The sequence below is a fragment of the Nerophis ophidion genome, unplaced genomic scaffold (assembly GCF_033978795.1).
Source record: "Nerophis ophidion isolate RoL-2023_Sa unplaced genomic scaffold, RoL_Noph_v1.0 HiC_scaffold_40, whole genome shotgun sequence".
NCBI classification, from domain to species: domain Eukaryota; kingdom Metazoa; phylum Chordata; class Actinopteri; order Syngnathiformes; family Syngnathidae; genus Nerophis; species Nerophis ophidion.
The window spans coordinates 205,788-218,494 of NW_026906962.1; the positions used below are offsets into that span (position 1 = coordinate 205,788).

Sequence of the window (12,707 nt, forward strand, 5' to 3'; positions counted from 1 at the left end):
GACAATTTGCCGTACAATGAAAATCTTACCTTGCTAGTTCACCCTTCAACAAGTCACACGGTACTTAGCTAAAAATAAAAATGTATATACAAGGCACAGTAAGTAACATAACATTATTGCACATTCTGATTGACAGTCAGCAGTATAAATATGGAGGTGACCTTGGGTCACAGCAGCAGTTAAAGTGTCTTTAGTGATCAAAGGTGAAACGTGTCTACAGTGATGGTTCACAGTTAGGGGGTGGTCATTGTAGCTGTCTTTTGTTCAAAAAGACAAAAGTAAAGGTGGGGGGTTGGGGGGGAGCTGGCATTCAAAAGTTAGCATTCACAAGCCTGATGGCCTGTGGGTAAAAACTGTTTGTCAGTCTCGTAGTCCTGGATTTCAGGCTCCTATATGGTCTGCCTGATGGTAGGAGGCTGAAGAGACTGTGTACTGTCCTTGATGATGTTGTGTGCTCTCCTGGTGGCCCTGGTAGACTACATGTCCTGTAGTGAGGGGAAGGCTGCTCCTGATATGTACTGAGCAGTTTTAATCACTCGCTGGAGTGCCTTCCTGTCCTTAGCAGTGCAGTTTCCATACCAGACCGTGATTGAGCTGGTAAGGACACTCTCAACCGTACTTTTATAGAAGTCGCTGAGAATTTTTGGTGGCATGCCAAATTTTCTCAGCTTTCTTAGGAAGTACAGTCGCTGCTGGGCTTTCTTTATTGTTTGTTGGGTGTTGTGATCCCAGGTGAGGTCCTCGCTGATGTGAGTCCCGAGGAATTTAAAGGTTTTCACCCTGTCCACCTTTGTCCCACCTATGTACATCATCTCCTTGGTCTTGTCTGTGTTCAAGGAGAGATTATTATCCTGACACCAGGCCACCAGTTCCGCTACCTCCCTTCTGTACGTAGTATCATCTGCAAACTTGATGACAGTGGTGTTTGGCAGTCGTGTGTGAAGAGGGTGTACAATAGGGGGCTCAGCACGCAGCCTTGGGGGGTCCCTATGCCTAGAACCTTTGTGCCTGATGTCTGGTTGCCGAATCTGACTGACTGGGGCCGGTTTGTGAGAAAGTTCAAGACCCAGTCACAGAGAGTTGGTGTCAGACAAACAGTGAGGAGTTTAGCAGTGAGTTTTTGTGGGATGACCGTGTTAAAAGCAGAGCTGTAGTCGATGAATAATAGCCTGGCATAGGTGTCCTTGCCCTCTACGTGGGTGAGGGTGGTGTGGATGACGGGGTTGACTGCAACCTCAGTGGACCGATTCTGCCGGCAGGCAAACTGTAGAGCAGGGGTCACCAACGCGGTGCCCGGGCACCGGTTGCCTGTTAGGACCAGATGAGTCGCCCGCTGGCCTGTTCTAAAAATAGCTCAAATAGCAGCACTTACCAGTGAGCTGCCTCTATTCTTTAAATTGTATTCATTTCCTCGCAAGCTGGTCTCGCTTTGCTCGACCTTTTTAATTCTAAGAGAGACAAAACTCAAATAGAATTTGAAAATCCAAGAACATATTTTAAAGACTTGGTATTCACTTGTTTAAATACATTCATTTATTTTTTTACTTTGCTTCTTATAACTTTCAGAAAGACAATTTTTTGAAGAAAAAAAACTACCTTAAAATTGATTTTAGGATTGTTAAACACATTCACCTTTTTACCTTTTCAATTCCTTCCTCTTCTTTCCTGTCAATTTAAATCAATGTTCAAGTATTTTTTTTTTTATTGTAAGGAATAATAAATACATTTTAATATAATTCTTCATTTTAGCTTCTGTTTTTTCGACAAAGTATCCATCCATCCATTTTCTACCGCTTATTCCCTTTCGGGGTCGCAGGGGGCGCTGGCGCCTATCTCAGCTACAATCGGGCGGAAGGCAGGGTACACCCTGGACAAGTCGCCACCTTATCGCAGGGCCAACACAGAGAGACAGACAACATTCACACTCACATTCACACACTAGGGACCATTTGGTGTTGCCAATCAACCTATCCCCAGGTGCATGTCTTTGGAGACAAAGTATATTAGTGAAATATTTCTTCAAACTTATTATGATTAAAATTCAGAGAAATTATTCTGGCAAATCTACAAAATCTGTACAATCAAATTTAAATCTTATTTCAAAGTATTTTGAATTACTTTTAAAATTTTTGTTATGGAAAATCTAGAAGAAATAATGATTTGTCTTTGTTAGAAATATCGCTTGGTCCAATTTATTATATATTCTAACAAAGTGCAGATTGGATTTTAACCTATTTAAAACATGTCATCAACATTCAAAAATTAATATTAATCAGGAAAAATGACTAGTGATGTTCCATAAATTATTTTTTTAAATTGTTTCAAAAAGATTCAAATTAGCTAGTTTTTCTCTTCATTTTTTTCGGTTGAATTTGGAATTTTAAAGATAAACTGTTTTTAAAAATTGTATTTTAATTTTTTTCGTGTTTTCTCCTCTTTTAAACTGTTCAATTAAGTGTTTTTTTTCATCATTTATTCTCTACAAAAAAAAACTTCCGTAAAAAGAAAAAACATTTACGACAAAATGACAGACAGAAATATAAATTTTATATATATATAGATTTGTTTATTAAAGGTAATTTGAGCAAATTGGCTATTTCTGGCAATTTATTTAAGTATGTATCAAACTGGAAGCCCTTCGCATTGATCAGTACCCAAGAAGTAGCTCTTGGTTTCAAAAAGGTTGGTGACCCCTGCTGTAGAGGGTCCAGTGTGTCTGGGATGGTCTTCTTGATGTGTGACATGACTATCCTCTCGAAGCACTTCATCACTATTGGGGTGAGTTGTCTAGTATGTTTACTATTTTATTTAGGAAAAACTTTCAATAAGAATCATATGTTTAATGTACCCTAAGATTTTTTGTTAAAATGAAGCCAATAATGTACTTTTTTGTGGTCCCATTTATTTAGAGAAGTATTGAAAAGTATCAAAATACATTTTGGTATAGGTCCCGGTACTATAATATTGGTATCGGGACAACACTAGTAAGAACAGAATTCATTGGTTGATTCTTTGACCACCTTAGTAGTCATTTTTTCACTGGAGAGATTAGTCTCTACGATGCAGCCAAGATAGGTAATCTCATTTTTGTTTGTTATTATATTGTCACCCACTTTGACTATGAAGTTATCTACTTTTCTGAGGTTAGGAATTGACCCAAAGACCTGTGTACTTGCAAGTACCGAGGCAAGTCTTATTTCGGCAGTTTCTCATTGAAAGCCTTGCTAGTCTAGGTCTTGAGGATTCTAGCTTCTCTTGTTTTGTGGCCGTTAGCCTCGGTTCTATGTTCTTTATGGGTACAGAAAATGATGGAATGATCACTTAAGCCGCACACAGTAGTTCCACTCGTGGTGATCTGAGACTGGTCAGAAGTAACAGGAGGTCTATGAAGGTTTAAAAGGACTCACTCACCCTGGTAGTGTGCTTAATGAGCTAAGTGAGACAATGTTGGTGGCACAGCTTAGTGAAGGTTTTAAAAATGGGTGCATCCTTTCAGGACATATCTGTGTTCCAGTCCCCAAGAAGTAAACCTGTATCAACATGTTTACATAAAACTCACACAGTCACTAAATACATTTTATACTGTAAACAAATCTAATCAAAGTTATAATTTCACTTCCTAAATCTGACTTACAAGTATCAATAAGTGAACGTAAACAATTATTTTCAATAACTAAAGTAGTCAAAACTTGAATTATTAAAAGAACATAAAGGTGACTGACTTTCCTTCAGCGTGTCGTAGATGGTCTCCAATTCCTAAAGAGGAATTGTTAATGAAGATACTCCATAAAACAGCACATAGTAAAACATGTTTTTGTGAAAGTTCCTTTTGGCCCAGCCAACAAAATGACCACCAAAAAATATTTTGCATGATCACAAAAACATACCATGAATGTTTTTGCAGTGATTTTAGAATTAGATTTTTTGAATTTCCAGGATATTTTAGTTATAGTAATAACTATGGCATTAAAAGAATATGGTTAAGTTTACAGATAAAGTTTAGGTGTCATAGACCGTATACACAAAACAATATCTATCCACTTTACATCAGTGAAGTTAAGAATGCTTCAATCAATGCTGCCTCGTACTTATAAAAACTTTTCAAATTGCCCCTCATTAAATTTCCAAGTCTGTTTTTGTACTCACTGTACCACTTTTGAATTAATTTTAGGAAAAAAGAAGGTATTTCCTGTGTTTTTATTGGTTGTTTTGCTACACACTTTTAACACAACACAGGAAAGAACACAAATAATGTCATTGTGTTAACAGTGTCAGTTCAAAACTATTTCTATACTCTCTATCTTATTTACTTATTTACCCAACAGATGTCCAGCAGCTCCCTCACATAAAAAAGGAAGAGGAGGATCCACAGCCCCCCCACATTAAAGAGGAAGAGGAGGAAGTGTGGATGAGTCAGGAGGGAGAGTGTCCTGTAGGGCAGGAGGAGGCTGATGTCAGCAAGTTTCCACTGACTGTTGTCTCTGTGAAGACTGAAGAGCATGAAGACAAACCACCTGAGTCCTCACAGCTTCATCACAGTCCAAGTAAGCACAACATTTTATTCTCAGGGCATTCAATCCATCACAACTGGACTCTTCACTTTGTCTTACAAGACCTTTGTCCTCTCATCCAAGTAGGCTTCATCACTTCATGCTCATACACTTCAAGTCTTGAATATAATCATTTGAATATAGAGGGGAACCACACTTTTTGGGGGATTTTTTCTATTTTTCACAATCATTATGAAAGACACAACGGTTGATATATTTACACAAAAAAAATCACATTCTAACTGGGCTGGGGGATATGGCCTTTTAATAATATGTCAATATTTTTAGTCCACATCACGATACAGCATATATATGTGGATATTTTGCCTTAGCCTTGAATGAACACTTGATGCATATAATCACAGCAGTATGATGATTCTGTGTGTCTACATTCAAACATTCTTCTTCATACTGCTTTAATATATGCACATTTTAAACTTTCATGCAGAGAGGGAAACAACAGCTAAGTCAAATTAGCAAAAGTGTATTTATTAAACAGTGGCACAAACATTCATGTCATTTCCAAACAGAAAATGCAATATTGTCAGAGACATTTCAAAACAAGCTATTAGTGCACTTTTGTGCATGATGTCACTAAGATGAAATATCAAAACAACACTAAATTACAGTGCACTTTGTGTACAGAAGGCCACTACAATAGTTTCAAACAAATAAAGTGCACTTTTGTGCATGATGTCACACAAGCTATTTCAATAAGTGTCAAATAAAAATGTGCTGCATAATAGGAAATCAAATAGTGTATGTCCTTCGCTATGTGGTAGGTTCCTGCGGACGTTATCTCCTTCTGTTGTTGACCAATTTTTTAATATGGGGTTGATGTGGAAATGGTTGCTTGGGCATTTTGTGGGTGTGGCACCAAACTGAGATGTTGACATGCAGAGTTTCAAGGACTCCTCATTCTTTAGCGGGTGACTTTTCAAATGATGCTACACATTAGCGGTGCTGCTACTTTTTGTAGCAACACTTTTGCCACATACTTTTCGGGCTGGGCGATAAAACAATAACAATATATATCGCGATAGACATGTGATCAATATCAATAAAAAATGGGGTCGATAGAACGTTCGATAATTTCACTGAGTTCTGTTAGAAAAAAAATAGGAAGTAAGGCCCAGCTGGAACCGCACGGCACTTTGGGAGGTGTAGGCAGAGGAAGGGCTTTGGCTTCTCGACCTATCACGGCTGAGCCTGAACCGCAAGGCATTCTGGGAAATGCTAACAGGAAATAAAAAAAAGCAACAACGTCTAGCTGACCACGAGGAGTGAAACGAAATGGGAATATGAGTACGGCAGCACAAGAGGAAATTGTAAATAAAAAGTGAAGTTGCTTGAGTTATTTTTTTTATATGCTGAAGTTGGTTTGATTATTCCATAAATGACTGAAGAGGGCAAAAGGTTTGTTTTGTCACAGATGTTCAGACGCAAGTTTATTCCGATGTTTACAATATTCTGTAAGACATGTTTGTTTCTGCTTGCTTAATTTGACTGTTATTTATTTGCATATATCGTTACCAATATGGCTTCAAAGCCTGAATTGTACACTACTAATTTCTTAATTACAATACTTTGCACATTTTGTTAGATTAAGCATTTATTTAATGTCAATATTTTGCACATCGACCAGTATTTTCATTTATAATGCTGACCTCGTTTGAAAGGTTAAAGGTTAAATTTAAAATAAAAGTATTTAATTTCAGCCTTTTTTCTCCTGGTCTTTATTTAAAATAGTTGGGTTTTTTTATATCAATAATTATCAATATCGACTGATATGAAACAGTTATATCGTGATACATTTTTTAGTCGTATCGCTCAGCCTTACATACTTGACATATTACGGTTGTCTCGATATATGGAGTATATTCCATATATCGCCCAGCCCTAATTCTTACTCATAAATGTAAATAAAAGTCCACTTGCAATGGAGCCAATGGGAGGTCCTCTCTAAAATGAATGAGCTTTTTTTCAAAAATTTTCAACCGATTCAAACAATCCCACCTTCAACATATTCCACTAATTCTGGACATTGAAATTACAACATTTTTCAACCCACCTTAACCGTTCCACCGTCAAATCAATCCTTTTAATCAGGACAGAAAACAAAGCTGTTTTTGAATTGGAAAAATTTCCAGTGTTCCCGAAATTAAAGAAATTCCATAAAACCATTTCTCAATTAAAAATGTTACGACTTCAACATTTCTAAACCGATTTGAAAAATTCCAACACCAACCATTTCAACTCATTCAGAACATTCACATTTTTTAGCATGTCCCAAAAAATTCCCGCTTTCCCCGAAATTCTCCAAAATTTCCATGAAATTCCCATTGAAAGGAATAAAATAAAAGTTCCACAACTCCCACATTTTTCATCTGATTCAAACCGTTCCAACTTCAAAATATTCAGTGTGTTCAGGAATTGTGTGCTCCCTTTCAACACTTATTAAAAGAAATTCCTGGATTTTCTGGAATTCCCGGTTTTTAGGGACATTTTCCCCATTCAAAATGAATTATCCATGTTTCAAATTTCCACAATTCCCACATGTTTCAAACCATTCTACCTTCAACACATTCAATTCATCCTGGAAATTCAAACAACCAGTTTTCCACATTCAACAAATTTACAGGAATTCCCGTTTTTTTCTAACCTTATTTCCAACCTTCTTTAGTGCGATGACTCCTTTCACATTGTTCAACCCATTTCAACCGGTCCACTGTCAAAACATTCCTCTGAGTCAGGACAAAAAAGCATGTTGGTTTAAGAACTTAAAAAAATCCCGGTTTTCCCGAAGTTCAAAGTCTTCAACATTCAAACTATTCTTACATTCATACTACATTCTGTCAACTTTTCAGTTCAACTTCAGCATTGGAGCATTCAAACACAATTCTTTCAGGAATTGCTTCATCTACTTAATATTATTATAATAATTAGATGTAGCTTACCACATTGAATGTGTGGACTGCATGACTGATCTCTTCTCAGTTCTCACTCTAACGCAATTTGAGTGTCTAGAAACACACTAAATTAATTCAATATTACTATTATTAATGAGGTAAACAAGTTATCTTTTGAAGGAGTAGTCAGTAATCTGATTACTTCTTCCCAGTTTAACTGTGGCGACATTATCTAAATGAAAGCAAAACAGATGTCATCTTTTTTGGCCAACATGCTTGACCTCGAACAGTACAGTAGAAAATGGATGGATGGATGTTGACTATGCTCATGCTATTTTTAGAGCAGACGTGTCTCTAAAGATAAATGTGAAAATGGCAGTAGTTATTGTCCACCAGCAGGGGGAGCTCTTTACTAGTACTACTGCGTGGAGGCTGGCATGTGGTACATTATTTCCTGTGTTTGTATGACTTATTCAGAGGGAGAACCGCACACTTTCATTAAGGATTGCAGGAATGACTTTTAGGATGTTTTTATATGAATAAGGTGGATTGGACGTTGGCCTGGGAAGGCATTCCCCTGAAGGTCTTCTTCATGTGTCAGCTGGAAGTACCCTGACTGCTGTGAGGGGAAACTGATGAGATTGGGAGATCATATGTTGGTGCAGGACAATGTCTCATGTGACTGAGCAAAGCTGGACTTTTCTGAAGAATGTTTGTTTTGTCCTGTCCCGCAGACCTCAATGAAGAACATCTACCTCATGAGCGGGAGGTGGAACCACAGTACCCCCACATACACAAGGAAGAAGAGGTACCACATTCCCAACACATCAAAGAGGGAGGAGAGGAGCCACATCCCCCCCACATTAAAGAGGAACATGAGGCGCCACAGACCCATAATGTTAAACTGACCCTTCACATTAAAGGGCAAGCGGAGGACCCACTCATCTTACACATCAAAAAGGAAGAGGATGATCCACTGACCCCTCAATTTAAGGAGCAAGAGAACCCACTGACCCCTCACATTAAAGAGGAAGAAGAGGACCAAGAGCCGCCGCACATTAAAGAGGAAGAGGAGGAAGAGGGCATCAGTCAGCCTAAATGGTTGGAGGAGTTCCCAGTGACTGGTGTCCCTGTGAAGAGTGAAGATGATGAGGTGAAAGGTGAAAGTGAGGAGAGGGGAGGAGGGGAGCCTCCAAGCAGCAGCTCAACACAACACATGACAACAGAAGCTGATGGAGACCACTGTGGAGGATCACAAGCAGACAAGCTCTTAGCTCCACTATCAGATAGTGAGGACACAACGTCACACTCTCCTGACACTGATGATGAAGACTCTAAAGATGATAAGACATGTCACACTGACAACACTCACTTCACATGTCCTCACTGTCACAAAACTTTTAAATACCATTGTCGTCTGAAATCACACATGAGAACACACACTGGAGAAAAAACTTTTATCTGTTCACTCTGTGGTAAAGGTTTTGCACAAAGTAACAATTTGAAAGTACACATGAGAACACACACTGGTGAAAAAGCTTTTTCCTGTTCAACCTGTGGTAAAGGTTTTACACAAAGTCAGAATTTGAAAGCACACAAGAGAACACACACTTGTGATAAATCACATTCCTGTTCAATCTGCAACAGAAGCTTTGGTGACCAACCAACCCTTGTAGCACACATGAGAACACACAGTGGTAAAAAAACTTTTTCTTGTTCAATATGTGGTAAAGGTTTTACACAAAGTCAGGATTTGAAAGTACACATGAGAACACACACTGGTGAAAAACCTTTTTCTTGTTCAACCTGTGGTAAAAGTTTTACACAAAGTCAAAGTTTGAAAAGACACATGAGAACACACACTGGTGAAAAAGCTTTTTCCTGTTCAATCTGTGGTAAAGGTTTTACACAAAGTCAAGATGTGAAAGTACACATGACAACACACACTGGTGAAAAATCACATTCCTGTTCAATCTGCAACAGAAGCTTTGGTGAACGATCAAGCCTTGTAGCACACATGAGAATACACCCGGGAGAGAAAGTGTTGAGTTGCAGTGTGTGTGGTGAAAGATTGTCTTCTAAGTACCAGTGTAAGAAACACAAGTGTGCTGGTGAGAACAGCAGCAGCAAATGAAACTGCAGGATTTGAAATAAACTGTCCAGACTTTCATTTTGACTTTCTAACAACATCAGTACATATAACATGTTATTGTTTGTGTAACAATCTTTTTTAATATGCTTCTACATTTATAGATGAGATGGTTTGGAATATGGAAATATTACATATTTGTATTTCTAATTGTTAATAATCCCATAGATTATCACCTTTATATGATATACATATGTACTGCTTCACATCTGAAACATCTTCTGGACCACTTCAGGAAGCATATTATTATTTACTTTATACATCATTTGAACAGTTGTCTTTTATACAATTTTGAAATGTTAAGTTTTATTAATCATTTGTTGGGTCTCTATAATCCATTGTATTAATTATCTTTATTACTGTCTTTTGTAATATTATGATTGTGTTGTGATTGTTTTATATGTATGTCCCCAGACCTTTATGCAATATTAAAAAATAGATTAAATGGCTGAATTGTTTGTGGAAGGATGGTTTTGTTTTTACTTACATTTGTGGATAAAACACAAATTTCAATTATTGTGTTTTAAAACATTTTAATGTTTTTTTTTGTTGTTATTTTTATAACATCCTCCAAAACAATATCAATATCATTCAAAGTTTGGAATGTCAGGCAAAAGCCAATTCTGTACATCATCCTACAGAGATTTACTTGGCATAAATTCATAGAGCTTTTCCGTTGGCGAGGGCAGAAATTGGCGTTTTATCCGATTTTGAGTCACAAATATATCAGATTGTAATCAGGGTGCCAATGCTGGATACTTTTATGGACACTTTATGGACGATTTTAAAGTGATCAAGGCGTATTTGTTTGTCTAAAAGACATATCACCGACCGTCAGCGAGCTTGGTGTGTCTTTAGCCAGGTGGCTAGCTAGCCAGTCCCTTCCGCTAACCTCCAGCTCGCCTTGAACTTTAAAGTTTGCTATTTTCGCCACAATTTTATCCACTTAGTTAATCGCTTTTGATGTTTGTGAGTTAACAACTGTTGTTTTGTCGAAGCTTGGTATTTTAACAATTTGCACATTTGAAATGCTGTGTCTATAGGCCTCCTAGTGCTGATGCTTTTGTATCTGAAGGAGTTATGTGAGATGTTTGACAGGGAATAGAGAAATCTATTTACTGGGTGATATGAATGTTGACTAGCTGGGACAGGGGCGTACAAACACAAATAATTGACTATCCATTTTAAATGCTTGCAATTGTCATGATCTGTGGTCTAGATCATGTGTTGTTTAGTTATGTTCTGTAAGTTTTGGACTCCATTGGTTCCTGTATTTGTGCACCCTTGTTTGTTTTAGTTACCATGGCTACCTATTAGGTTCACCTGCCTCGTGTGTCCGGTACGCACCTGCTCTAATCAAGAAACTTTTATTCAAGCCTGTCGTCATAAACCTCCTCCTGGTTTCATTGTTTGCGTCACACCTTTTCCAAGTAAGTTTTTGTTCCATGCCATAGCCTATGCTAAGTCTAAGATGTACGTTTGTTAGACACGCTTGCCTTTTTGTTGTTTGCTGTATGCTGCGGACTGTCTGTATTTTGGTAGTTGGGAGATTTATATTAAATAAATCTAATCCAACCTTCACGCCTTCGTCCGGAGCCGTCAGTCCTGCATTCCTGGGAGAACAGTCCTCGCATAAAGATGGCGACCACGCCATGACAGCAATCTGTCCCATATTGTTGCCCCTCCCACGAGAATAGGTGTAGGTAGTGATGGTATTATTTTAGCTACATGCATTGATCATATTTATACAAATGTCCGTGACCAATGCTGCAAAGCAGTCTTGGTTCCTGGAAGTTTTACTGACCACAATACAATAGCAGTCACTAGAAAGACAAGGGTTCTTAAACCTAAAGCAAAAATTATTTTTACAAGGTCTTATAAGAGATTTGATGAGTGTATTATTGATGAAATATGCTGTTTAAATTGGAAGGAGGTGTGCAGTGAGGGAGACCCTGAGGCTGCACTGGATTTATTTATGTTAATTTACATGAGTGTTGTGGACAAGCATGCCCCTTTGAAAAAGTTTTCAGTCAAGACTAAGTCTGCCCCATGGATTGATAATGGACTTGGGAGTTTAATGACAGAAAGAGACATGGCTAAGAAAGCTTCAGTCAACTCATTTTAATAGCTTTGCTTCTTCCTACTCCTTTTCGGACATGATGTAATGTTAAATGATATGAAATTGTCTGATGTATTATGTTGTAAGTATGTTCCATCCATCCATTTTTCTGCTGCTTATTCCCTTTGGGGGGGTGCTGGTGCCTATCTCAGCTACAATCGGGCGGAAGGCGGCGTACACCCTGGACAAGTCGCCTTCTCATGGCAGGGCCAACACAGATAGACAGACAACTTCACGCACTAGGGACCATTTAGTGTTGCCAATCAACCTATCCCCAGGTATATGTCTTTGGAAGTGGGAGGGGCCTATCCCCAGGTGCATGTCTTTGGAGGTGGGAGGGGCCTATCCCCAGGTGCATGTCTTTGGAGGTGGGAGGAAGCCGGAGTACCCGGAGGCAACCCACACAGTCACGGGGAGAACATGCAAACTCCACACAGAAATATCCCGAGCCCGGGATTGAACCCCCGACTACTCAGGACCTTCGTATTGTGAGGCAGACGCACTAACCCCTCTTCCACCGTGAAGCCCGTAAGTACGTTCATATTCGAAATAAACTAAAGAAAGAAAGTATTGATTGATTGACTGAGCTTATAATGCAATTTTACCAAGTGATAAAGTAACAGCACAAAGCACACATCAGTCATATTAAATGATGCATCAAGGACAATACTGTAATGACATCAAATAGATATTTTTAATCTCGCCAGAGTACCTGGTTGGTTTCACATCTTGTTCAACCACTTACCAGAGGGAACAAGAAACTTATTTTTATCAAAAATCATCATCAAAAAAGTACAGCTTGATGAAAGGGTATGGTGCCATGACCCGGAGTCAAACCAGGGTTGCTGCAGCCACAACACAGAGTACTAACCACTATACCATCACGGCTGTAATAAACCATCCAGACTGATAATGTGTTTGCTTCCCTGTTCATGTTCATAGACAGAATAGTCACATCTAGTTTGAATGCTAGTGACCAA

At 38.4% G+C, this 12,707-nt stretch overlaps 2 protein-coding genes across 7 annotated transcripts in view; both read left to right on the top strand.

Moving 5' to 3' along the window:
- LOC133546744 (gastrula zinc finger protein XlCGF8.2DB-like) overlaps positions 1–12,707 on the top strand; it is a 458,486-nt gene that overhangs the window by 60,178 nt on the left and 385,601 nt on the right. The gene's annotated exons all lie outside the window — the stretch shown is intronic.
- Positions 1–12,707, top strand: part of LOC133546732 (gastrula zinc finger protein XlCGF57.1-like) — a 270,564-nt gene that overhangs the window by 53,205 nt on the left and 204,652 nt on the right. For 2 of the 6 annotated variants that reach the window (XM_061892536.1, XM_061892535.1), the window contains exons 2-3: positions 4,326–4,544; positions 8,194–10,051. The exons of 1 other annotated variant lie outside the window; for it this stretch is intronic. In XM_061892536.1, coding sequence (XP_061748520.1) covers positions 4,326–4,544; positions 8,194–9,593 — 1,619 coding nt within the window. In that variant the 3' untranslated portion in view covers positions 9,594–10,051. Of the gene's footprint in view, positions 1–4,325; positions 4,545–8,193; positions 10,052–12,707 lie in introns of those variants that run through there. 3 more of the 6 variants (XM_061892539.1, XM_061892542.1, XM_061892537.1) reach the window with 2 other exon arrangements.